General features: G+C 44.3%; 1 protein-coding gene across 1 annotated transcript in view; it reads left to right on the forward strand.

Annotated features, from left to right (window-relative positions):
• The window catches only part of UBXN6 (UBX domain protein 6), a 1,665,022-nt gene that overhangs the window by 511,946 nt on the left and 1,128,770 nt on the right, over window positions 1-24,306 (forward strand). The window contains exon 3 of the mRNA XM_044090584.1: window positions 3,337-3,401. Coding sequence (XP_043946519.1) covers window positions 3,337-3,401 — 65 coding nt within the window. The remainder of the gene's footprint in view (window positions 1-3,336; window positions 3,402-24,306) is intronic.

The raw sequence follows: 24,306 nt of genomic DNA on the forward strand, positions 1-24,306 counted from the left end.
TAGGTAGGAAGTGTTTGAGTGGGTTTGACAGATGGGAGTGAGGGTAAGGAGGGGCAGATGTTAGGTAGGAAGTGTTTGAGTGGGTTTGAACGATGGGAGTGAGGGTAAGGAGGGGCAGATGTTAGGTAGGAAGTGTTTGAGTGGGTTTGACAGATGGGAGTGAGGGTAAGGAGGGGCTGATGTTAGGTAGGAAGTGTTTGAGTGGGTTTGAACGATGGGAGTGTGGGTAAGGAGGGGCAGATGTTAGGTAGGAAGTGTTTGAGTGGGTTTGACAGATGGGAGTGAGGGTAAGGAGGGGCAGATGTTAGGTAGGAAGTGTTTGAGTGGGTTTGACAGATGGGAGTGAGGGTAAGGAGGGGCAGATGTTAGGTAGGAAGTGTTTGAGTGGGTTTGACAGATGGGAGTGAGGGTAAGGAGGGGCAGATGTTAGGTAGGAAGTGTTTGAGTGGGTTTGAACGATGGGAGTGAGGGTAAGGAGGGGCAGATGTTAGGTAGGAAGTGTTTGAGTGGGTTTGACAGATGGGAGTGAGGGTAAGGAGGGGCAGATGTTAGGTAGGAAGTGTTTGAGTGGGTTTGACAGATGGGAGTGAGGGTAAGGAGGGGCAGATGTTAGGTAGGAAGTGTTTGAGTGGGTTTGAACGATGGGAGTGAGGGTAAGGAGGGGCAGATGTTAGGTAGGAAGTGTTTGAGTGGGTTTGACAGATGGGAGTGAGGGTAAGGAGGGGCAGATGTTAGGTAGGAAGTGTTTGAGTGGGTTTGAACGATGGGAGTGAGGGTAAGGAGGGGCAGATGTTAGGTAGGAAGTGTTTGAGTGGGTTTGACAGATGGGAGTGAGGGTAAGGAGGGGCAGATGTTAGGTAGGAAGTGTTTGAGTGGGTTTGACAGATGGGAGTGAGGGTAAGGAGGGGCAGATGTTAGGTAGGAAGTGTTTGAGTGTGTTTGAACGATGGGAGTGAGGGTAAGGAGGGGCAGATGTTAGGTAGGAAGTGTTTGAGTGGGTTTGACAGATGGGAGTGAGGGTAAGAGGGGCAGATGTTAGGTAGGAAGTGTTTCGGAGGGGGTTTGACAGATGGGAGTGAGGGTAAGGAGGGGCAGATGTTAGGTAGGAAGTGTTTGAGTGGGTTTGACAGATGGGAGTGAGGGTAAGGAGGGGCAGATGTTAGGTAGGAAGTGTTTGAGTGGGTTTGACAGATGGGAGTGAGGGTAGGAGGGGCAGATGTTAGGTAGGAAGTGTTTGAGTGGGTTTGAACGATGGGAGTGAGGGTAAGGAGGGGCAGATGTTAGGTAGGAAGTGTTTGAGTGGGTTTGACAGATGGGAGTGAGGGTAAGGAGGGGCAGATGTTAGGTAGGAAGTGTTTGAGTGGGTTTGAACGATGGGAGTGAGGGTAAGGAGGGGCAGATGTTAGGTAGGAAGTGTTTGAGTGGTTTGACAGATGGGAGTGAGGGTAAGGAGGGGCAGATGTTAGGTAGGAAGTGTTTGAGTGGGTTTGACAGATGGGAGTGAGGGTAAGGAGGGGCAGATGTTAGGTAGGAAGTGTTTGAGTGGGTTTGATAGATGGGAGTGAGGGTAAGGAGGGGCAGATGTTAGGTAGGAAGTGTTTGAGTGTGTTTGAACGATGGGAGTGAGGGTAAGGAGGGGCAGATGTTATGTAGGAAGTGTTTGAGTGGGTTTGACAGATGGGAGTGAGGGTAAGGAGGGGCAGATGTTAGGTAGGAAGTGTTTGAGTGGGTTTGACAGATGGGAGTGAGGGTAAGGAGGGGCAGATGTTAGGTAGCAAGTGTTTGAGTGGGTTTGAACGATGGGAGTGAGAGTAAGGAGGGGCAGATGTTAGGTAGGAAGTGTTTGAGTGGTTTGACAGATGGGAGTGAGGGTAAGGAGGGGCAGATGTTAGGTAGGAAGTGTTTGAGTGGGTTTGACAGATGGGAGTGAGGGTAAGGAGGGGCAGATGTTAGGTAGGAAGTGTTTGAGTGGGTTTGACAGATGGGAGTGAGGGTAAGAGGGGCAGATGTTAGGTAGGAAGTGTTTCGGAGGGGGTTTGACAGATGGGAGTGAGGGTAAGGAGGGGCAGATGTTATGTAGGAAGTGTTTCGGAGGGGGTTTGACAGATGGGAGTGAGGGTAAGGAGTTCCAGACCTTAGCAACTCTTTCACACGTGGTGCCATTCTCACTGGTTTGGGGTCTGCCTTATCTCATTTTAGCATACTGCACTTGAAAGGCAGACCATCTATATTGCGTTTGTTTGTGTTATTTAATCATTGTACTGAATTTGTGTTATTTATTGTGCCACAGCTAAGCATTTTGAATGTAAAACCATTATTTTAACTGAATCAGTAAGGCAGCAACTTGCCTTACTTTTCCAGTCGAAATGATTTTTCTCGCATTTAAAGTTTCCCTTAACTGACTGCTGGCAGGTGTTAATAAGTGAATTTTTATACACGTGGTCTTTTTTATTTAGCAGAAGACACTCAGTTATCGATGCCAGGAAGTCTAACTGCTCACCCCCCACCATGTGCAGCTGTTATTGTCCCACTGCTAAGCCTTGGTTTACCTGTAGGGAGTCTGTCATGGGCCCTCTACCATCCGTTATTCATATTACCTCGTTATAAAATGAGATAATGACCAAAGGTAAACCCTTTACTTCTCCATCGTGTGCTAACCATGTGATTATTTATTTTCATGTTTGTAGTTTCTTATATCTGTCATAGCCAACAGACTTAGAGGAATATAAAGTGTATGTATCAGGGATTCTACCATCCGTTATTCATATTACCTCGTTATAAAATGAGATAATGACCAAAGGTAAACCCTTTACTTCTCCATTGTGTGCTAATCATGTGATTATTTATTTTCGTGTTTGTAGTTTCTTATATCTGTCATAGCCAACAGACTTAGAGGAATATAACGTTTATGTATCAGGGATTCATGTAGCATCAAATTTAGCTCCTCTCTTGATTTTGTGTGAGGAGAGTGTTTGCCCTGATAATTCAGATGTGTTTTTGAGTAGAGCTTAAGAGTCGCATGTTATATATACCTCTGTGTCAATGGGCCTTATTGTCTTTCTAATTAATATTGGTGTGTTTGTGAATGTGGATGCTTGGTAAGCTCTCCCCTTCTGCTATGCTGTTAGCGTGCAGTTTGCCCTTTTTCTTTTCCTTTCAGATGACATGCCAGATTCCTTTCCATGACAAAATAGTAGCTAAAAGAAAGCACCATCAGAAATAATTATGTTTATCATTTTGGTAGTTTGAATTGGTAGACTAATTACTAAGATGTTAAAGATTTGCATTGCTGCTCTAAATACAAGAAAGCTGAATGCTGAATTCTCGTTTTTTCAGTGAAGAAGGAGTTGATGGCTGAAACAATGGCAGCTAAACCAGACTCAGAAACATTTGGTGAAGAGGTAAGCATGTAAATGTGAAGAGGTAAGCATGTAAATGTGAAGAGGTAAGCATGTAAATGTGAAGAGATAAGCGTGTAAATGTGAGGAGGTAAGCATGTAAATGTGAAGAGGTAAGCATGTAAATGTGAAGAGGTAAGCATGAAATGTGAAGAGGTACGCGTGTAAATGTGAAGAGATAAGCGTGTAAATGTGAAGAGGTAAGCATGAAATGTGAAGAGGTAAGCATGAAATGTGAGCAATACAGTGGTCTTTGTGTGTGTGTGTATATATATATATATGTATATGTGTGTGTGTGTGTATACGTATATATACGTATGTGTGTGTGTGCATGAGTGTGTGTGGGTGTTTGTGTGTGGGTGTGTGTATGCATGCATGTATGTATGTACTTGATTAAGGGTATGCATCTTGAAAGTCGATATCAACGTGACTTGACCACACACATTCTCCTATGCATGAGTTGTTATCAACAGCAGTTTTCTTTCACAGTCCCGCCCTCTTGTTTTTTGTGTTTTTTTGTGTAAGTAGTACTTGCAGTGTGTAATATGTTTGCTTAATGGAGAAGGGAGACAACAAGCCTCTTTAGTCTATTCATTAAGTATTAAGTGTCTTCAGCGTTCAACCTCCGCTGCATCAGCGTTCTAACTCCGCTGCATTTCTGTTTTCTCCTCATCCTTTCCCAGTTGTGCTTCTGGGCCGAACATGAAAGTGGTTCATTGAGATTAGCATTGTACCTCATGAAAAACTGAAACCAGTAGAAGTAATAAATAACTCTGCCATCACCACTCATTCGAGTAGATCATTTTATTAGTTGACACACTATGGGAAGAGGTACTTTTCACAGATCTGGGGACTAATTGATGTTCTTCGTGTTTCACTGTTGCAGTCATTACATTTGGGTTATCTGCTTGCAGGTAGCCCTCAGTCGGCGTGAGTATCAAAGTCTTGGGTCCTGTGTCGGTTGCTGTCTCACCTTCCATGATGTCAGGTAGTCAGGGGTATAAAGCATGCAGCCGATGCCATTACATCAGACTTTCTTGCTGTGCGGTGCCCAAAGCAGAAGCAGTTCGCAAGTGCCGGTCAGCCGACACCTGAAATTTTCGTTTTCGAGTTTCATATCCGAAGTCTTCAACAAAAGTACCCAGTTGGGGAAACTTTTTCTTGCTCTAAACCGATGTCAGTAAATGTTAATAATTGTATTTCTTGTGGAAAGCAAATACCTTATAAAGATTTTAATTTGTACTGCATTCCTTGCTTAGGCCCAGACCGCGACTTCCCTCATGGTCAGTTTTGTGTCTTATTCAAACCTCAAACTATTCGTCGTCGGTTCATTTTCGCATCTAAATGTTTTGGAACTCGGTTCAGTTATCCAGAAATGGCTTCTGTAAGCCACCCAACTACCAAAATCTCAAAAAACTGCAAAGATAAAGACAGACAGGCCGCATATGTCCAAAGCTGCCGACAATGCTTCTGTTAAGTTAGTCGCCAGTTTGCTGGTACTCAGTGAGGAGCTTTCGCAGCCCCTGATACCCGCTACTTCAGATTCGCAGGCCTCTACTGAGACCCATTCAGAGTCTGGTATGCCTCGAGATGCTTCTTCGACTGTGGAACCTGCGGATGTCTCTACCTTGGGAGGGACCGGAGCTGCTGTACAGGCGCCGGCTTCTGAGGGTGTATTCAGGCCTACTGACTTGCATATTAAACTGACACGATCTTCTTCTTCAAGGCCTAAATCTCGATCCACGACAAGAAAACCGATGCCCAGACCGCATGGTCAGGCCCCTATGCCTAAAAAACAAATGATAGAAATGGCTGAGGACCTTATTACTCTAATCAGAGAAAGACACCTTTCTCCCTCTAAGAGACCCAGAACTGATTTTCCTTCTGATTCTTCTGATCAGGATTCTGAAATTTCTGTTTTTTCTGATGACCAAGTGTTGCCTTTATCTACCTATGAGGTTTCTGATGCAGAGGACTCCATTCCCTCTGCTTCCCCTCCAGAGGATTTCTCTTTTGGTGAAACTTTGCATACTGTTAGGGAGCATTTCTGTTGGGAAAGCCAGGATTACTCTGACTCCAAAAAGAGGCTTAGGGAATTCTTACTCCTACCTCAACACAGGCCTTTAGCTATCCCTCCTGTACTCGACATTGTAGATGATGCCTTCCTGGAATCTAGCCTAGCCCCTGACACTTTACCTCCGTCTCTCAGAAAACCTGGCAGGTATTACAGAGTACCTGACTCTCGCAACTTCCTCTTTAAGAATCCTACTGCGGATCCTGAGACTATTTCACAGGGACCCAAAGGCATTAAGGCTACTACTACCAAAAGCCCTAACACCTCTGATAGAGATTCCAGGGCCCTGGACAGATGGGGTAAGAAGGTATACACTTCTGCTACTTTTGGCCATTAGGGCCTTAAACTTCCAGTTTCATATGTTAAAGTATCAGCAGCATATTATTGGATTGCTTAAACAGAAAATGATGTTGATTCCTGACTGTGCTGAAAATAAAGAATTACAGGATTTAATGCATTCTGCTGAACAAGTTGGTAAACATACCTTGCAATATGGTTTTGATTCATTAGAGGCATCTTGCAGGGCTGCTGTCACTGGGTCTGTACTTAGAAGGCATGTTTGGCTTAAGGAGCAAACTTTGCCAGATCATGTTAAAGCTAAATTACTGGATGCTTCCTTAAACCAAGACTGCCTGTTTGGCAACAAAGCAGAAGTAGTACTTAAAAGGATGGAGGAAAAAGCTAAATCTATGCAAACTGTTAAAGATTTTCTGCAAGTACAGCCTCCCAGATTTAGTAGGCATTGGCCTTCTAAGATTTGGTCCTTTCCTGTCTCTTCCAGGCCTTCTCAGTCCAAGCCCAGGACCAGCAGACCACCCAGGCTTCATTCTCAAGGTACTCACAGACCAAAGCTGGAAGTAGTAAGACATCCCCCTATGGTAAACTGTCACAGTGACTTAACTTTATACCTTCCAAGCCCTGCTCAACTAACTGTTCTTTAGGGGGAAAGATTGCCTGCATGCAAAAAACTGGGAACTCATTACCCAAGACAAATGGGTTTTAAATATAGTTTCCCAAGGATACAGATTCCACTTCCACTCTTTAGCAACCCCAAACGGTTGGCAAGACCTACACCCAAATCAGTGGGCAGAGGCTCAAAAGCTGTTTCTCTCTCTTCTAAGTATCAGGGCTATTCAACCTGTCCCAGAAGAGGAATGGGGGCAAGGTTTTTACTCAAGACTTTTCCTCGTACCCAGAAAGGACAATTCCTGGTGGCCTATCCTGGACCTGTGTATCCTAAACACCTTTTTGGTAATCCCAAAATTCAAGTCTTCACCAGTTGCTTCCTATGCTAGGCAAAAATGCCTGGTTGGCAACACTGGATTTAAAGGAAGCCTACCTGCACATCCCAATAAGGGAATCTTGCAGAAGATACCTACGCTTGAAAGCAGGCTACATGCACCATCAGTTCTCTGCATTGCCCTTTGGCTTATCTACTGTGCCCAGGGTATTCACAAAGTGCCTAGCTCCAGTCATTGCATTCTGCAGGCAAAGAAATATTCATATATACCCGTACCTGGACGATTGTCTAATTCAGGCAGTAAGCCAGGACATACTATTAAATTATCTGGCGTTTGTAAAGAAATTACTAACTTCTCTGGAGTACACCATAAACGAAAATAAATCACATCTAGTACCCTGCCAACAAATTGTATTCCTGGGAGCAAGCTTGAATACAACTTCCCAGATGACCTTCCTCACGCCAGCGAAACAAGTTTGACAGCCTACTTCAAACTACTGCCCACAAAGACCCAGCTTTCTGCAAGGAAAATACTGCAAGCCCTAGGGTTCATGGCCTCTTGCATTCTACTAATTCCATATGCAAGACTGCGTGTGAGGAAACTACAGTGGTATCTAAAAAGCCTATGGTGTCAACATTCTCAGGACCTAGAATCAATGATTCCTATCATACCTTGCCTACACCTAGAGTTCCTCTGGTGGGCAGAGGCCTGCCACCAAAACAAGGGACTACCATTCACACTACCCCCTGCCACCCAATCCCTAACAATAGATGCATCAGACTAGGCATGGGGGGGCTCACCTGGCAGGGAAGTGCATTCAGGGCAAATGGAACCCAAGTCAAATGCACCTACATATCAATCAAAAAGAAATGTTAACTGTACAGAATGCTCTGACAGCTTTCAAGGACCACATTCTTCCAGGACAATTATTGATAAAGACGGATAACACCACTGTTATGTGGTACTTAAACAAGCAGGGGGGGACCCACTCATACCCTCTCTGCAGACAAGCAGGGGGGAACCCACTCATACCCTCTCTGCAGACTAGCCATGGCTCTGGAACACAGCCTTGAGCTACCAAGTGCACCTACAAGCTCAATTCCTGACAGGCAAGCTAAATACACTAGCAGATGACCTAAGCAGAAATCTCATGGGCCCACACGAGTGGAAACTGGAACCAAAGATATTCAACATTTTGAGAAACAAATGGGGGAGCCCAGAGATAGACCTGTTTGCCTCCCCTCAGAACTACCAGTTGGACAAATTCTGCAGAAGGACTCCCCACAGACAAGCTTGGAAAATGGATGCCCTGTCCTTCACCTGGAAAACCCTATCAGTTTATGCCTTTCCCCCTCTGCCTCTCCTCTCCAAAGTTCTATTAAAGATCAAGCAGGACAAACCAAGGACAATACTCATTGCACCAGACTGACCATGCCAACACTGGTACCCCCTCTTCTGCAGTGTGTCACTGCTGGAACCATGGCACCTGCCTCAGACCCCTGCCCTGCTGTCCCAGCAGGAGGGCCAGATTCTGCATCCCCAGCTTCAAACCCTGAACCTTGCAGCCTGGCTAATTACCTGAGCTCTCCGTTAACATCCCTCAGTAAGCAAGTGATGGATATCATTCTAAAGGCAAGGAGGCCTAGTTTTAGAAAATCATGTGCTGAAAAATGGAAAAGATTCTATTCCTGGAGCCCAACTCAGGGGATGGGTACAACAGTGCCCAATTTACTGCACATTCATCAATACTTAACTGAGATGCGTCACAAGGGCCTTTCTTTTTTTTCCATTAAAATTCATGCCTTGGCCAGTTCAGCACATTATAGTACAGAGCCACCCCTCTTCTCTCATCCACTGCTGAAGCAATTCCTCACAAGGGCCAAAAATGTAAGACCACCCAGGAGAGCCCCTACTCCAGCCTGGGACCTTAACTTTGTATTGGAAAAGCTCACTCTACCTCCCTTTGAGCCAGCTGCAAGTGCAGGGTTGAAATTCCTTTCTTGGAAAACAGCCTTCCATTCTAGCCATCACTTCAGCAAGAAGGGTGTCTGAATTACAGGCCCTCATGTCAGTGATGCCTTTCATCATCTTTCATGCAGACAGGGTGTCCCTCAGGACCAATCCCTTCTTCATGCCCAAGGTGGTATCCAGTGTGGCCCTTAATCAGTCCATTCATTTGCCAACCTTCTTTTCTAATCCACAGAACAAAGGGGAACGAATACTGCACTCCTTGGACGTGCACAGACAACTTAGATTTTACTTGGACAGGACTAAGCCTCTCAGGAAATGTGAACAGTTGCTGGTTGCATTCACTGCAGGGGCAGAGGGAAGGCCATTTCAAAGCAAACCATTTATAAGTGGATAGGCCATTGCATTAATTTCTGCTATAAGCACCATGGAAAACCTACCCCACAGGAGGGGATAAGACCACATTCTACCAGGGCTGCATCTACCTCTGCAGCCTTTCTCATAGGTGTACCTACCAGGGACATCCTAGAAGCTGCTACCTGGAGTTCTGTACATACCTTCACCAAGCATTACCACTTGCCAACTTTTTCTAAATCCAGAGCTGGTTTTTGACACTGCAGTCTTGCAGGGCCTAATAGCTGGTCCTAATGGTCACTAACTGCCTCCTCCTTCCTTAGCTTTGGGAATCTACCCAAATCTAATGACTGCAACAGTGAAACATGAAGAACGTAGTACAGTTATGTACACTTACCATAAATGTAGACATTCGAGTGTATTCACTGTTGCAGTCCTGGTTACCCTCCCTCCAGCCCCCTGATTGCTATTGACAATACCTCTCCTTTTGTTTTCTATACTTAAAGCTTTCTGGTGTATTTGCTTTTTGTAGGAGGTGTAACCTTGTATATAATTCCTTCCCATTGTGGGGGCACCTGACATCTGGGGCAAGAAAAACTGATGTAATGGCGTCAGCTGCATGCTTTATACCCCTGACTACCTGACATCATGGAAGGTGAGACAGCAACCGACGCAGGACCCAAGACTTTGATAATCAGGCCGATTGAGGGCTACTTGCAGGCAGATAACCCAAATGTAATGACTGCAACAGTGAATACACTCAAACATCTACATTTATGGTTAAGTGTACACACCTGTACTTTCCCTATAATCAGCTTACCTGCCACCCTTCTGCGTTCCTCCGTCCTTTCTTTTCAGAAAGATCCCCTTCACATGTCCCTAACGAGATCTTGTGCACCCATATAATAACCCAGTCTCTTCCAATCACTGGTGAGAAGAGCTCTAGCTCACTCTTCTAGTTGCTGGTCCTGGTGTTTCTCCTCCATCACTGGCGTCATTCTTTTTGCTTCGTCTAGATGTCCTTGTCCTTGCATGACCTCCATAATACATACAGTATTCAAGGTGTGCAATCACCAGGGCCTGGTCAAGTTGGGACTGTTTCCTGACTGTGTCTGGAACCTTCCTTATACTGTGCTCCTGATGAAGAAAGTTGGGGTATCATAAACATAGTTATATCCCTTTTGTAAACAGCTTTATTAAATTATCACTTAAGACATAAGCAAACATACATTAGCAGAAAAGAAAACAAACTGCATTAACATGTCTTTCCATTTACATATGTTACACGTCATATATCTGTTCTTTCTATTTACATACATTACACGTCATATATCTGTTCTTTCCATTTACATACATTACACATCATATATCTGTTCTTTCCATTTACATACGTTACACGTCATATATCTGTTCTTTCCATTTACATACGTTACACGTCATATATCTGTTCTTTCCATTTACATACGTTACACGTCATATATCTTTTCTTTACATTTACATACGTTACACGTCATATATCTGTTCTTTCCATTTACATACGTTACACGTCATATATCTGTTCTTTCCATTTACATACGTTACACGTCATATATCTTTTCTTTACATTTACATACGTTACACGTCATATATCTGTTCTTTCCATTTACATACGTTACACGTGATATATCTGTTCTTTCCATTTACATACGTTACACGTCATATATCTGTTCTTTCCATTTACATACGTTACACGCCATATATCTTTTCTTTACATTTACATACGTTACACATCATATATCTGTTCTTTCCATTTACATACGTTACACGTCATATATCTGTTCTTTCCATTTACATACGTTACACGTCATATATCTGTTCTTTCTATTTACATACATTACACGTCATATATCTGTTCTTTCTATTTACATACATTACACGTCATATATCTGTTCTTTCCATTTACATACGTTACACGTCATATATCTGTTCTTTCTATTTACATACGTTACACGTCATATATCTGTTCTTTCCATTTACATACGTTACACGTCGTATATCTGTTCTTTCCATTTACATACGTTACACGTCATATATCTGTTCTTTCTGTTTACATACATTACACGTCGTATATCTGTTCTTTCCATTTACATATGTTACACGTCATATATCTGTTCTTTCAGTTTACATACTTTACACGTCATATATCTGTTCTTTCCATTTACATACGTTACACGTCATATATCTGTTCTTTCCATTTACATACATTACACATCATATATCTTTTCTTTCCATTTACATACGTTACATGTCATATATCTGTTCTTTCCATTTACATACATTACACATCATATATCTGTTCTTTCCATTTACATACATTACACGTCATATATCTGTTCTTTCCATTTACATACGTTACACATCATATATCTTTTCTTTCCATTTACATACATTACACATCATATATCTGTTCTTTCCATTTACATACATTACACGTCATATATCTGTTCTTTCCATTTACATACGTTACACATCATATATCTTTTCTTTCCATTCACATACGTTACACGTCATATATCTGTTCTTTCTATTTACATACATTACACGTCGTATATCTTTTCTTTCTATTTACATACATTACAAGTCATATATCTTTTTTTTCTTTGTAATTACCAAATTTCTCAGTCCAACATTACATAAACTGCTGAATTCATTACTCTTCATGTATTGTTCCCACAAATGCAGTTTATTCCTATATAAATTGTTCTTTCCCTTTTCTAAAGATCCCTCTTCCAGTTCTTTTATCTCTTTTATAATATTTAGTACTTCAGATACAGCAGATGTAGATTTTGATTTCCATTTTCTATTAATTCTTCAGCAGGCAACAGAATTAAACTTAAGACCCTACAGGCAGTTCTGGTACTATGTCCCACCTCAAAAGTCATATCCTTTGTGACAGCCATTAGCTCACCCAATATTTCTGACAGAGTACTCTGTAGGGAATTTTTAAAATCTGCCAACTCATTATACTCCCAAAATACATGATCTGATATTGTTCTTAGGGAATCCTGGGGGTCTTGGCTGTCACCATCAGTCCAGGGTTAAGCCATCCTTTACTTCCTTCTCCCATTGCTGTCATTATACTCCCAAAATACATGATCTGATATTGTTCTTAGGGAATCCTGGGGGTCTTGGCTGTCACCATCAGTCCAGGGTTAAGCCATCCTTTACTTCCTTCTCCCATTGCTGCCATTGTGGATGTTCATCGTGTTTCACTGTTGCAGTCATTACACTTGGGTTATCCTGCTGGCAGGCTACCCGCAGTCGGCCTGAATTCCAAAGTCCTGGTCTGGCGTCGGTTGCTGTCGCCTCTTCCCTGACGTCAGTGCGCCAGGGGTATAAAAGATGCAGCCGACACCATTTTCTTCTGTCTTTCTTGCCGTGCGGTGCCCGAAGCAAAAGCAGTTCGCAAGTGCCGGTTGGCCGACTCCTCAGATTTTCAAATCGAATTTCAGATCTTCGAAGTCTTCAATAAAGCTAAGTACCCCGTTGGGGAAACTTTTTTCTTGCTCCAGACCGATGTCAGAAAGAGTTAACAATTGTATTTCTTGTGGGGAAGCAAATACCTCATAAGGATTCTCATTCTTACTGTATTCCTTGCCTAGGCCCAGACCACGACGTTGCTAGCTGTCGGTTTTGTGCTAGATTTAACCAATGCACTATTAAGCGACGGTACGATTTTGCCTTTCATTACTTTGGCCGAAGATTTAATTATATTATGCCTTCGGAACAGCCAATGACCAGAGTTTATAAAAAACGCAAGGAAAAGGACAGACATCCGAGATCCAAAACCGACGACGAGGCCTCCGCTAGGCCAGTCACCGGTTCTCAGTGAGGCGCTTTTGCAGCCCCTGACGCCCGCTACCTCAGAGCCACAGGCCGCTTCCGACTCCCACATGGAGCTGACTAGGCCTCTGGATACTCAAGGTGTTGGACAGTCGGAAACTATTCCCTCAGATGGGTCCGGAGCCGCTGAGCAGGCATCGGCTTCTGAGGGTGTTTTCAGACCTACACAGTTATATGTCAAGCAAACCTCAGCTTCAAAGGCAAAGACTAAAACAGCTCTAAAGACAAAGAAACAAGTACAGCATTCTCCTGGACAGACTTCCATGCCTAAGAAACAGATGCTTAAAATGGCCAAAGACCTAATTACTTTGATCAGGGGTTCCCATCCCCCTCCTGATAAGAGGCCTAGGCAAGAAACAGAATATGACTCTTCTGATCAGGTTTCCATTTCCTCTGACTCCTCTTCTGAACAGGGATACTCTCTTCCTCCCTATGAGGATTCTGATGCTGAAGAATCTATTCCTTCAAACTCTCCTCCTGAGGATTATTTTTTTGGGGAAACCTTGCATACCATGAGGGAGCATTTTCACTGGGAGAGCCAAGATTACTCAGAATCTAAGAAAAGGCTCAGAGACTTTATTTTACTGCCTCAGCACAGACTTCTTGCTATTCCACCTGTTCTAGACATTGTAGATGTATTTTCAGAGTCCGGCCTGTCTCCTGACTCTTTACCCCCTGCACCTGTTAAGCCAAACAGATACTACAGAGTTCCAGACTCTCATAAATTTCTATATAAAAACCCTGCTGCTGACCCAGAAACTATATCTCAGGGTCCCAAAGGGGTCAAGGCTTCCACTACAAAAAAAACTGTCCCCTCTGATAAGGATTCTAGGGCACTGGACAGATGGAGGAAAAAAGTTTACACTTCTGCTACCTTGGCTGTAAGGGCTTTAAATTGTCAGTTTCATATGCTTAAATATCAGCAATACTTAATGTCATTGCTAAAACAGAAAATGTTGACAAATTCTGAATGTTCTGATAACAAGGAAATGCAGGATTTATTGCATGCAGCTGAACAAGTGGGAAAGCATACTTTGCAATGTGGTTTTGATTCACTGGAGGCCTCTTGCAGGGCCGCTGTTATGGGTTCTGTCATTAGAAGGCATGCTTGGTTAAAGGAACAAAATCTGCCTGATCATGTTAAAGCAAAATTATTAGATGCACCATTATAGCATGATACTTTGTTTGGTGTTAAGGCAGAAGAGGTGTTGAAGAAAATGGAGGATAAAGCAAAATCTATGCAGACAGTTAAGGATTTCCTACAGGTACAGCCACTCAGATTTAGCAGGAACTGGCCTTCTAAGAATTGGTCCTTTCCAGTGTCAGACAGGCCACAAAGAGGGAGATACAGATGCCCTAGAGGCAGATCCCAGCCCCAAGGCTCATACAGGCCTAAACAATGGGGTGCTTCTACCTCCAAAAGTGGAGAAGACAAATCACAGCCATACAGGAAAAACTGTCCCAATGACTTTCCTCTGCCAATGCCAAACACTCTTCTTTTGGCAGCACCCTTAGGGGGAAAACTAGCACTTTTTTTCACAAAATTGGCACATAATCACCCAGGACAAATGAGTCTTGAATATAGTGTCTCGGGGCTACAGGTTCAACTTTCACTCCTTCCTGAAAACAAAAGGTATGCCAGACCTGCCACACAATCAATGGGCAGAGGCACAAAAGCAAGTTTCATCCCTTATGTACATGAGGGCTATTCAACGAGTACCACAGCAAGAGCAGGGACAAGGATTGTACTCAAGACTTTTCTTGGTACCCAGAAAGGACAAAGCCTAGAGACCAATACTGGACCTGTCTATTCTAAACACTTTTCTGGACGTTCCAAAATTCAAAATGTTGACTCTGCAGCAGCTCCTGCCCATGCTGGGCAAGAAGGCTTGGCTTGTAACTTTGAACCTCAAAGATGCATACCTGCATGTCCCAATAAGACAATCTTGCAGAAGATACCTCAGATTCATAGCTGGCTCAATGCACTACCAGTTCTCTGCACTGCCCTTTGGCTTATCTGCTGCACCCAGTGTCTTCACAAAATGCCTGGCACCAGTAATTGCATTTTGCAGACAAAGAGGAATACAAATATATCCCTACTTGGACAACTGCCTTATACAAGCAGAGAGCAAGGACATTCTACTAAAGCATCTGGCGTTTGTAAAAAGATTACTAATTTGCCTAGGGTACACAGTGAACAAAAAGAAATCAAAACTGGTACCCTCTCAAGAGATAATATTCCTGGGTGCAAGCTTAAATACAACTGCCCAGATGGCTTATCTCCTACCAGACAAACAAAAGCAACTGACTTCTTACTTCAAAATGATGGCAACAAAGACCCAGTTATCTGCAAGAAAAATTCTGCAGGCTTTGGGCTTCATGGCATCCTGCATTCTACTAATTCCATATGCAAGACTGCGTATGAGGAAACTACAATGGTATCTAAAAAGTGTTTGGACTCAACATTGTCACAGCCTGGAAACATTAATTACTCTCCTTCCCTGCCTACAACAGGAGTTTTGATGGTGGGCACAGGCCTGTCACCACAACAAGGGACAGCCATTCACTTTACCCACAGCCAGGCAGACATAACAACAGATGCATCAGATTATGCCTGGGGGGCACACATGGCAGGAAAATGTGTTCAGGGCACATGGCCCGCAAGCCAAATGCATCTTCATATCAATCAAAAAGAGATGCTAGCTGTACAGAATGCCCTGACAGCCTTCAAGGACATACTTCATCCAGGACAACTGCTGATAAAGACGGACAATATTACACTCATGTGGTACATAAACAAGCAAGGAGGCACACATTCCTACCCCCTCTGCAGACAAGCCATGTCCTTGTGGAACACAGCATTGACTTATCAAGTACACCTGCAAGCACAATTCCTGCCAGGAAAGACAAATACTCTGGCAGATGATCTAAGCAGAAACCTCATGGATCCTCACGAGTGGAAACTAGATCCACAAATCTTCAACATGATAGCAGGGAAATGGGAATGCCCAGACATAGATCTATTTGCCACCCCTCACAACTGCCAGCTACAGAGATCCTGCACACGGACTTATCACAAACAAGCATGGAAAGTGGACACCCTATCATTCAGCTGGAAAGCTCTTACAGTATATGCCTTCCCTCCACTGCCTCTCCTCCCCAAGATACTCCTAACGGTCAGGCAAGAGAAGCCAAAAATGATCCTGATTGCCCCAGACTGGCCACGCCAGCACTTGTACCCAATCCTAAAGAGCTTGTCTCAAGGCCCAGCCTGGACATTACCTCAAATTCCTCATTTGCTGACCCAACAAAACAATAAGATCCTGTACTGCCAACTCAGAACCCTAAATCTGACTGCTTGGCGGATATTGTAACCATTCAGAATACATCTTTCTCTAAAGCAGTTATGGATGTTATTTTGGAGGCCAGGAGGCCCAGCACCAGAAAATCTTATGCAGAAAAATGGAAGAGATTCTGTGCTTGGAACCAGGCACAAGGAATGGACACGCTTGTACCAAATATTCCTCAGATTTTACAATACTTAACTGAGATGCTGGACAAAGGCCTATCCTTCTCATCAATTAAGATCCATGCCTCTGCCATTTCAGCTCATTACAATATGGACCCACCTATTTTTTCTCATCCACTGCTAAGGCAGTATCTCAGAGGGGCCAAAAAACATAAGACCTCCAAGGAGAGCTCCAGTACCTGCATGGGACATCAATTTTGTCTTGGAAAAACTCACATTGCCTCCTTTTGAGCCAGCAAATATAGCTGAGATAAAATACTTATTATGGAAAACAGTTCTGCTCCTAGCAATAACTTCAGCAAAAAGAGTCTCAGAGTTACAGGCACTAATGGCTGTGGAACCTTTTATTATTTTCTATCCGGACAGGGTTTCTCTAAGGACAAACACAACATTTATGCCTAAGGTAGTGTCCAGTGTGGCTCTTAACCAAACCATACATTTGCCTACCTTTTATCCAAACCCGCAGAATAAGGGGGAGAGACTTCTGCATTCTTTGGACATACACAGACAGCTACGCTTTTACTTGGACAAAACTAAAGCTTTCAGAAAGACTGAGCAACTCTTAGTGGCATATGCTGCAGGATCGCAAGGAAAAGCTATTTCAAAGCAGACTATTTCAAAATGGATAGGCCACTGCATTCGTTTCTGCTATTCACAACATGGCAAATCAGTGCCTAAGGGCATCAGACCACATTCAACCAGAGCAGCAGCCACTTCAGCAGCCTTCCTCAGAGGAGTACCAACCAAGGACATTTTGGAGGCTGCAACTTGGACTTCAGTGCACACTTTTACTAAGCACTACCACTTACCTCTTTACTCTAAATCCAGAGCAGGCTTTGCCACTGCAGTTCTGCAGGGCCTCATAGCCACTCATAATTCTATTTAGGCCCAGCCACCCAACCTCAGCTTTGGGATTCAACCCAAGTGTAATGACTGCAACAGTGAAACACGATGAACATAGTACAGTTATGTACCTACCATAAATGTAGATGTTCGAGTGTATTCACTGTTCATAGGTTCATACTAGGCTATCTGTCCTAGTGCATTTATAAGCCTAGCCAGAGTGTGTTTGGCTTTCGCCACCCATTTTAAATTAATTTTGCTATGCCCTTTTTCGAGGTTAGTGTACTGTGCCTCTGTCTAACAGTGACACAGAAGTGATACCCGGGGTAAACCTACGGTCTCCCATCCACTCATCAAGATTCCTCTTGAAGAGAGTCAATGAGGGACTGCCTAACCTGGACTGGGATTTTATTCCAGAGTGAAGGGAGCCTCTGGGTTATGAATCTGTCCCTCCAGCATGTCCTATTTATTACAGTGCTGAGGTTCAAGTCTCTCAAGTGCGTAGCTCGATGGGATTTGGATTTTCTGAGGTGCAGCATGTCCATTAATTCTGGGTTGGACATGGCTTTATATGTCAGGCACAGATCGCCTCTGAGCAGGCGGTATGCCACTGAGTAGAGCTGGAGTTTCTTTAACCGGGCAGCATATGGCATCTGTTTGAGCCCTTTGATCCTCTTGGTGAGGTACTTTTGGGTTCTTTCCAGTTGCTGCAGGTGTCTGGTAAGGTTCATCCCAAAAGGGGCATTGTACTCAATTATGGGCCTGATGAGGGATGAGTAAAGAGGCACGATGACCTCCCTGATCTAGATGTGAATCCCTTCATGATTAGGTGGGCTATATAAAATGTTTTTCTAACCACTTTGGCCACGTGGTTGTCAAATGAGAGATTGCTATCAACGTGGGTCCCCAGGTCCCTAATTACTTCTTCCGTTAATGGATTACCACCTATGTGGTAATTTGTGGGCACTTTGTTTTGCCAAAGGGATGACTATACACTTTTGGCATTTAGCTTGAGGCCATGGCTCTGGCACCAGTTGTCTGTTTCTATGAGGCCCTTTTGGAGGATGCTTGTGTCGGCTGGAGAGTCGATTATGGCGCCCAGTTTGCAGTCATCTGCGAACTTGGTCAGCCACAGTCCTTCCGTGTTGGCCTGTACCTCCGAGAAATATATACCGAACAAGAGAGGTCCCAGGACTGAGCCTTGTGAGATGCCACTTGTAACTGGTTTGGAGTCTGACATGGCTCCAGCAATTCTAACCATGTGGGTTCTGTCCTTTAGGCAGTTTGCAACCCATCTAGTGACATAGGGGTTTATATTTAAGCTGGTGAGCTTATCTATAATGCCCGAGTGGGATATTGCATCGAAGGCTTTTGCGAGGTCCAGGTAGGCTGTGTGGACCACCTTCCCCTCGTCAATGGCCTTGGTGACTGTTTCAAAGAAATCGACCAGGTTTAAGAGGCAGGATCTGCCCTCGACCAGGTTTAAGAGGCAGGATCTGCCCTTAACAAAGCCGAACTGGGTAGGATCCAGTGTCTGTAGGTCCCCAATATCTTTATTTATGAGGTCCATGATGATCCTTTCCATAGCTTTGCAGACCAAGCTAGTCAGGCTTATGGGGCGATAGTTTCCAGGATCTGTTGAGGCACCACCTTTGTGGAGAGGGACCACTGTTGCTGTACGCCACTCTTTGGGTACATATCCTGTAGTAAGGCTGAGATTGAACAGTAGTTTTATATTTGGGTTTAGCTCTTCTTGGAGTTCATGTAGGACGCAGCCCGGAACACCATCTGGTCCCATTGATGCTGTGTTTTTTGCTTTGGAGAGGGCGGCTCTTACCTGAGCATCTGAGATGTCAGGGGGCAGCACTCTGCTGGGATAGATATTTGCCCTTTTGGTGGGGAGGGGGCGGGAGAAGTTTGCGCTGAACCTGTCAGCTAGGATGTTGGCAATGTCTGTGGGTTCGGTGTATTTTTTGTCATTTTGGACTAATTCTGGGCATATCTGGGAATTCCCACCCAGGTTCCTAACAAAACTAAAGAAAGCCTCGTGATTATCCTTAGTGTCCTGTGCAATTTTTCTCTCGAAGCTGGCCTTAGACGATTTTATGAGTGCCCATAGTTTTTTGATAATACTGATCAGAGATGCCTTCCCTTTTTGGGATTTTGCTCTATCATGTAGTAGCTTCCTCCTTCTATTGTACAGTTTGTTTATGGCTAGGGTCCACCAGACAGGACGTCTGCCTTTGGAGGATTGGGTCTTGGTTTTATTTGGGATTGCATGATCCATGCATTCCTGAAGGAGTTCATAGAATGCATTTATAAAGGATTCTGCAGTCTGGGCCATATTTTCCACAGGCCCGGGGGCTTTGAAGGATTCCACCTCGGTTTTGAGGAGTGTGAAATTTGCTTTAGAAGTTTTCACTGTGGTTTTCTGGGCAGGGGGTGGGGTCAGGATGTGAATATCCAGTGAGATTAGTTTATGGTCTGATCTTACCAGTGAGGGATACACTTCTGGTCTGGAGCATAGAGTCCCCATGTTGGTGATGGTCAGTTCCAATATGGTTTCCCCTCTTGTGGGAGTGGTAACAAGTTGTTCCATAGCATTTGAGTTTATAAATTCTAGGAACCTTTGGGCTAGGGTGTTGGAGCTAGAGTAATGCTCCCATTCGATGTTTGGGTAGTTGAAGTTGCCCAATATAATGGTGTTTGGAGAGACCTTCATATTTGCCAGTGTTCTCAGGAAGGCCGAGTGGGGTTCCTGGGTTTGGGAGGGTGGTCTGTAGCAGGCTATAAACTGGAAGGCAGATGTCCATCGTGCATACAGCTGCAGTCATAACAGATGGGTTATCCTGCCGTCAGGCGGGTCCTTGGTCGACCGAATTCCAAAGTCTAGGTCCGGCGTCGGTTGTCGTTGCTTCCTCCCTGACATCAATGTGGCAGGGGTATAAAAGAGGCAGCCAACGCCATTTTCTTCAGTCTTTCTTGCCATGTGGTGCCCGAAGCAGAAGCAGTTCGCAAATGCCGGCCAGCCAGCCCCTGAGATTTACGAAAGTATTTCAGCCGAAGTCTTCTTGAAAGCTAAGTACCCTGTTGGGGAAACTTTTCTTGCCTCAGACCGATGTCAGACAAAGGTAATTGCATTTCTTGTGGGAAGCAAATACCACATAAGGATTTCCACTCTTACTGTATACCTTGCTTAGGTCTAGACCACGACGTCTCGGCCTGCCGTTTTTATGCTAGATTCAACAAACGCACTATTAAGCGTCGGGCGGAGTTCGCCCTTCACTTTTTTGGCAAAAGATTTAATTATATTATGTCGTCGGATACTCGGACTCCAGTTTTGAGCAAAAAACGCAAAGATAAGGACCGGCTTACGAGGTCCGCACCACCTACTGATACCATGCTAAGGCCGACTACCGGTTCTCCGGTACTCAGTGAGGCGCCTACGCAGCCCCTGAGTACCGATGACAATGCGGTGTCTTCAGTACCTGAGGTTGCAGGCTCCTCGGCCCCCATTCCTACTACAGATACCGACGCCACTCCTGACGGGGAAACTCAGAATTTAGACAGGCCTGCCATTTCTCAAGGGGTCTTCAGGCCTTCCTCCTTCTCTATTAAAGCCTTCACTAAATCTAAAACAGCCATGAAAACCAAAAAACAGGTTCCTCAGACACCCTCTCAAGGCACCATGCCTAAAAAACAGATGCTTAAAATGGCTGAGGATTTGATTACTCTTATCAGGGGTTCTCAACCCCCCTCTGACAAAAGGCCCAGAATAGAGGAAGACTACCCTTCATCAGATCAAGCTTCTATTACCTCAGAACTATCTGAGGACCAGGATTGTGCCTATTCTCCATTCGAAGACTCTGATGCAGAGGAGTCTATTCCCTCTGTCTCCCCCCCCCCCCCGAGGACTTCTCCTTTAGGGAAACCCTGCATACATTGAGGGAACACTTTCAGTGGGAAGGCCAAGATTACTCAGATTCCAAGAAAAGGCTCAGGGAATTTCTTCTGCTCCCCCAGCATAGGCCTCTGGCTATCCCTCCTGTTTTAGATATATTGGATGATGTGTACACAGAAGCCAGCCTTAATCCTGATTCTTTGCCTCCAGCTCCTGTTAAACCAGACAGGTATTACCGGGTTCCTGATTCTCACCAGTTCCTATATAAAAGCCATACTGCTGACCCAGAAACTATTTCACAGGGTCCCAAGGGAATTAAGGCCTCTACTGCTAAAAACCCATTACCTTCAGAGAGAGATTCCAGAGCTTTAGAAAGGTGGGGAAAAGGTGTACACCTCGGCCACTTTAACCATGAGGGCATTAAACTGTCAGTTCCATATGTTAAAGTATCAACAGTTTTTGATACCTCAGCTGAAAAGCAAGATGACACAACCAGAACAACCAGATTTAAAAGAGTTGCAGGATTTGTTGCATGGTGCAGAGCAAGTGGGTAAACATACCTTGCAGTGTGGTGTTGATGCTTTAGAGGCCTCATGTAGAGCTGCTGTTACGGGGTCTGTTATACGTAGGCATGCTTGGCTCAAAGAGCAAACCTTACCAGATCATGTCAAAGCTAAATTATTAGATGCACCTCTTCAAAAAGATGTATTGTTTGGTGTTAAAGCAGAGGAGGTGCTAAAGAAAATGGAGGAAAAAGCAAAATCAATGCAAACAGTGAAAGATTTCCTGCAGGTACAGCCTCCAAGTTTCAGCAGAAACTGGCCTTCAAAAAATTGGTCCTTTCCAGCCACGGACAGACCTCAAAGGGGCAGATACAGGCATCCAATGGGGTAGAGGGCAACCTCAAGGATCTTTCAGTGCCATACAGTGGCAAGCACCAACCCCAAGAGGTGGAGAAGATAGATCACAGTCTTTTAGAAAACAGACACAATGACTTCCCCCTACACCTGCCAAGCACAGCTTTAATGGCAGCACCTTTGGGCGGAAAACTGACATTATTCTCAAAAAATTGGCATATTGTTACAAAAGACAAATGGATTCTGGACATTATAGACAGAGGCTACAGGTTCCACTTTCACACCCTTCCAAAAATGAGAGGCATGCCAAACCTGCCACAAAATCAAAGGGCAGAGGCACAAAATCAAATTTCAGCTCTCATGGACATGAAAGCGATTCAAGAGGTACCTGCAAAAGAACAAGGTCAAGGGTTTTATTCCAGATTATTCCTGGTACCAAGGAAAGACAAAGATTGGAGACCTATCATAGACCTATCCATCCTAAACACATATCTACAGGTGCCAAAATTCAAGATGCTCACATTACAGCAGCTTCTTCCCATGCTGGGCAAGGAGTCTTGGCTGGTAACATTGGACCTCAAGGATGCATACTTGCATGTCCCTATCAGACAAGATTGCAGAAGATACCTCAGATTTCTTGCAGGTTCAACCCATTACCAATTCTCTGCATTGCCCTTTGGCTTATCTTCTACACCCAGAGTGTTTACGAAATGCCTGGCATCAGTAATCGCCTTCTGCAGACTACAAGGGATACAAATCTACCCATATCTGGACGACTGCCTGATCCAAGCGAACAGCAAGGACATACTACTGCAGCACCTGGCGTTTGTAATAAATATGTTGAACTTCCTGGGATACACAGTCAACAAAAAGAAATCAAAACTAATACCCTCTCAACAAATAATTTTCCTGGGTGCCAGCTTGGATACCACCACCCAGATTGCCTACCTCACGCCAGACAAGCAAGGGCAACTGTCTCAATACTTCAGAAAAATGGCAACTTACACCAGGCTAACTGCAAGGAAAGTCCTGCAGGCTCTGGGATTCATGGCATCTTGCATCCTACTAATCCCATGTGCAAAGTTGCATATGAGGAAACTTCAATGGTACCTAAAAAACTTATGGTCTCAACACAGCCACAGCTTGGAAGCAATTATACCACTCATTCCATGCCTTAAAAAGGAATTTATGTGGTGGGCTCAAGTATGCCAAAGAAACACAGGTCTCCCTTTCTGTGTACCTCAAGCAACTCATATCATCACAACAGACGCCTCAGACTACACCTGGGGAGCACACATGACAGATCAGTGCATTCAGGGAAAATGGGCACGAAAAGAGAAGTTCCTTCACATCAACCAAAAGGAAATGCTAGCCATGCAAAAGGCTATTATGACCTTCAAAGACCTACTGCATCCAGGCCAGCTATTGATAAGGACAGACAACACCACAATGATGTGGTACATAAACAAACAGGGAGGAACTCATTCATACCCCCTGTGCAGGCAATCCATGACCCTAAGGAACACAGCACTGGAATTGAAAATTCAACTACAGGCACAATTCCTGCCAGGGAAGGAAAACACACTGGCAGACAACCTAAGCAGAATTATGACAGATCCACACGAATGGAAGTTGCATCCTCAAATTTTCACGAAGATAACTCAGGCATGGGGACAGCCAGACATAGATCTCTTTGCTACCCACAGAAATTGCCAGTTGAAAAAATTTTGTTCAAGGACCTATCATCCTCAGGCCTAGAAAGTGGACGCACTTTCCTTCAATTGGGCAACATTGACAGTCTATGCCTTCCCGCCTCTTCCTCTGCTACCCAAAGTTCTATTAAAAGCCAGAGCAGAGAGGCCGAAAATGATTCTCATTGCTCCAGACTGGCCAAGGCAACACTGGTATCCGCTCCTGAAGAGCCTGACACATTCCCCACCATGGATCCTACCTCTAGTCCCTCTTCTGTTGTCCCAGCACAACTACAAAACTCTTCACAGCCATCTCAAAACTCTAAATCTAGCTGCACGGAGAATTCCTTGATTCCCCAACAGTTTCTCCTCTCCAAGGAGGTGGAGGATGTCATCTTGGAGGCCAGAAGACCTTCTACTAGAAAGGCCTACTCCACCAAATTGGAACGATTTTGTGCCTGGAATCAAAAGAAGGGACAGAATCCTTGGGTAATAAATATACCTCACATTTTACAGTACCTAGCTGAAATGTTAAACAATGGACCTTCCTTCTCCTCCATCAAGATCC

The sequence above is a fragment of the Protopterus annectens genome, chromosome 13.part0 (genome assembly GCF_019279795.1).
Source record: "Protopterus annectens isolate FY-2018-M chromosome 13.part0, PAN1.0, whole genome shotgun sequence".
Classification (NCBI taxonomy): Eukaryota; Metazoa; Chordata; order Ceratodontiformes; family Protopteridae; genus Protopterus; species Protopterus annectens.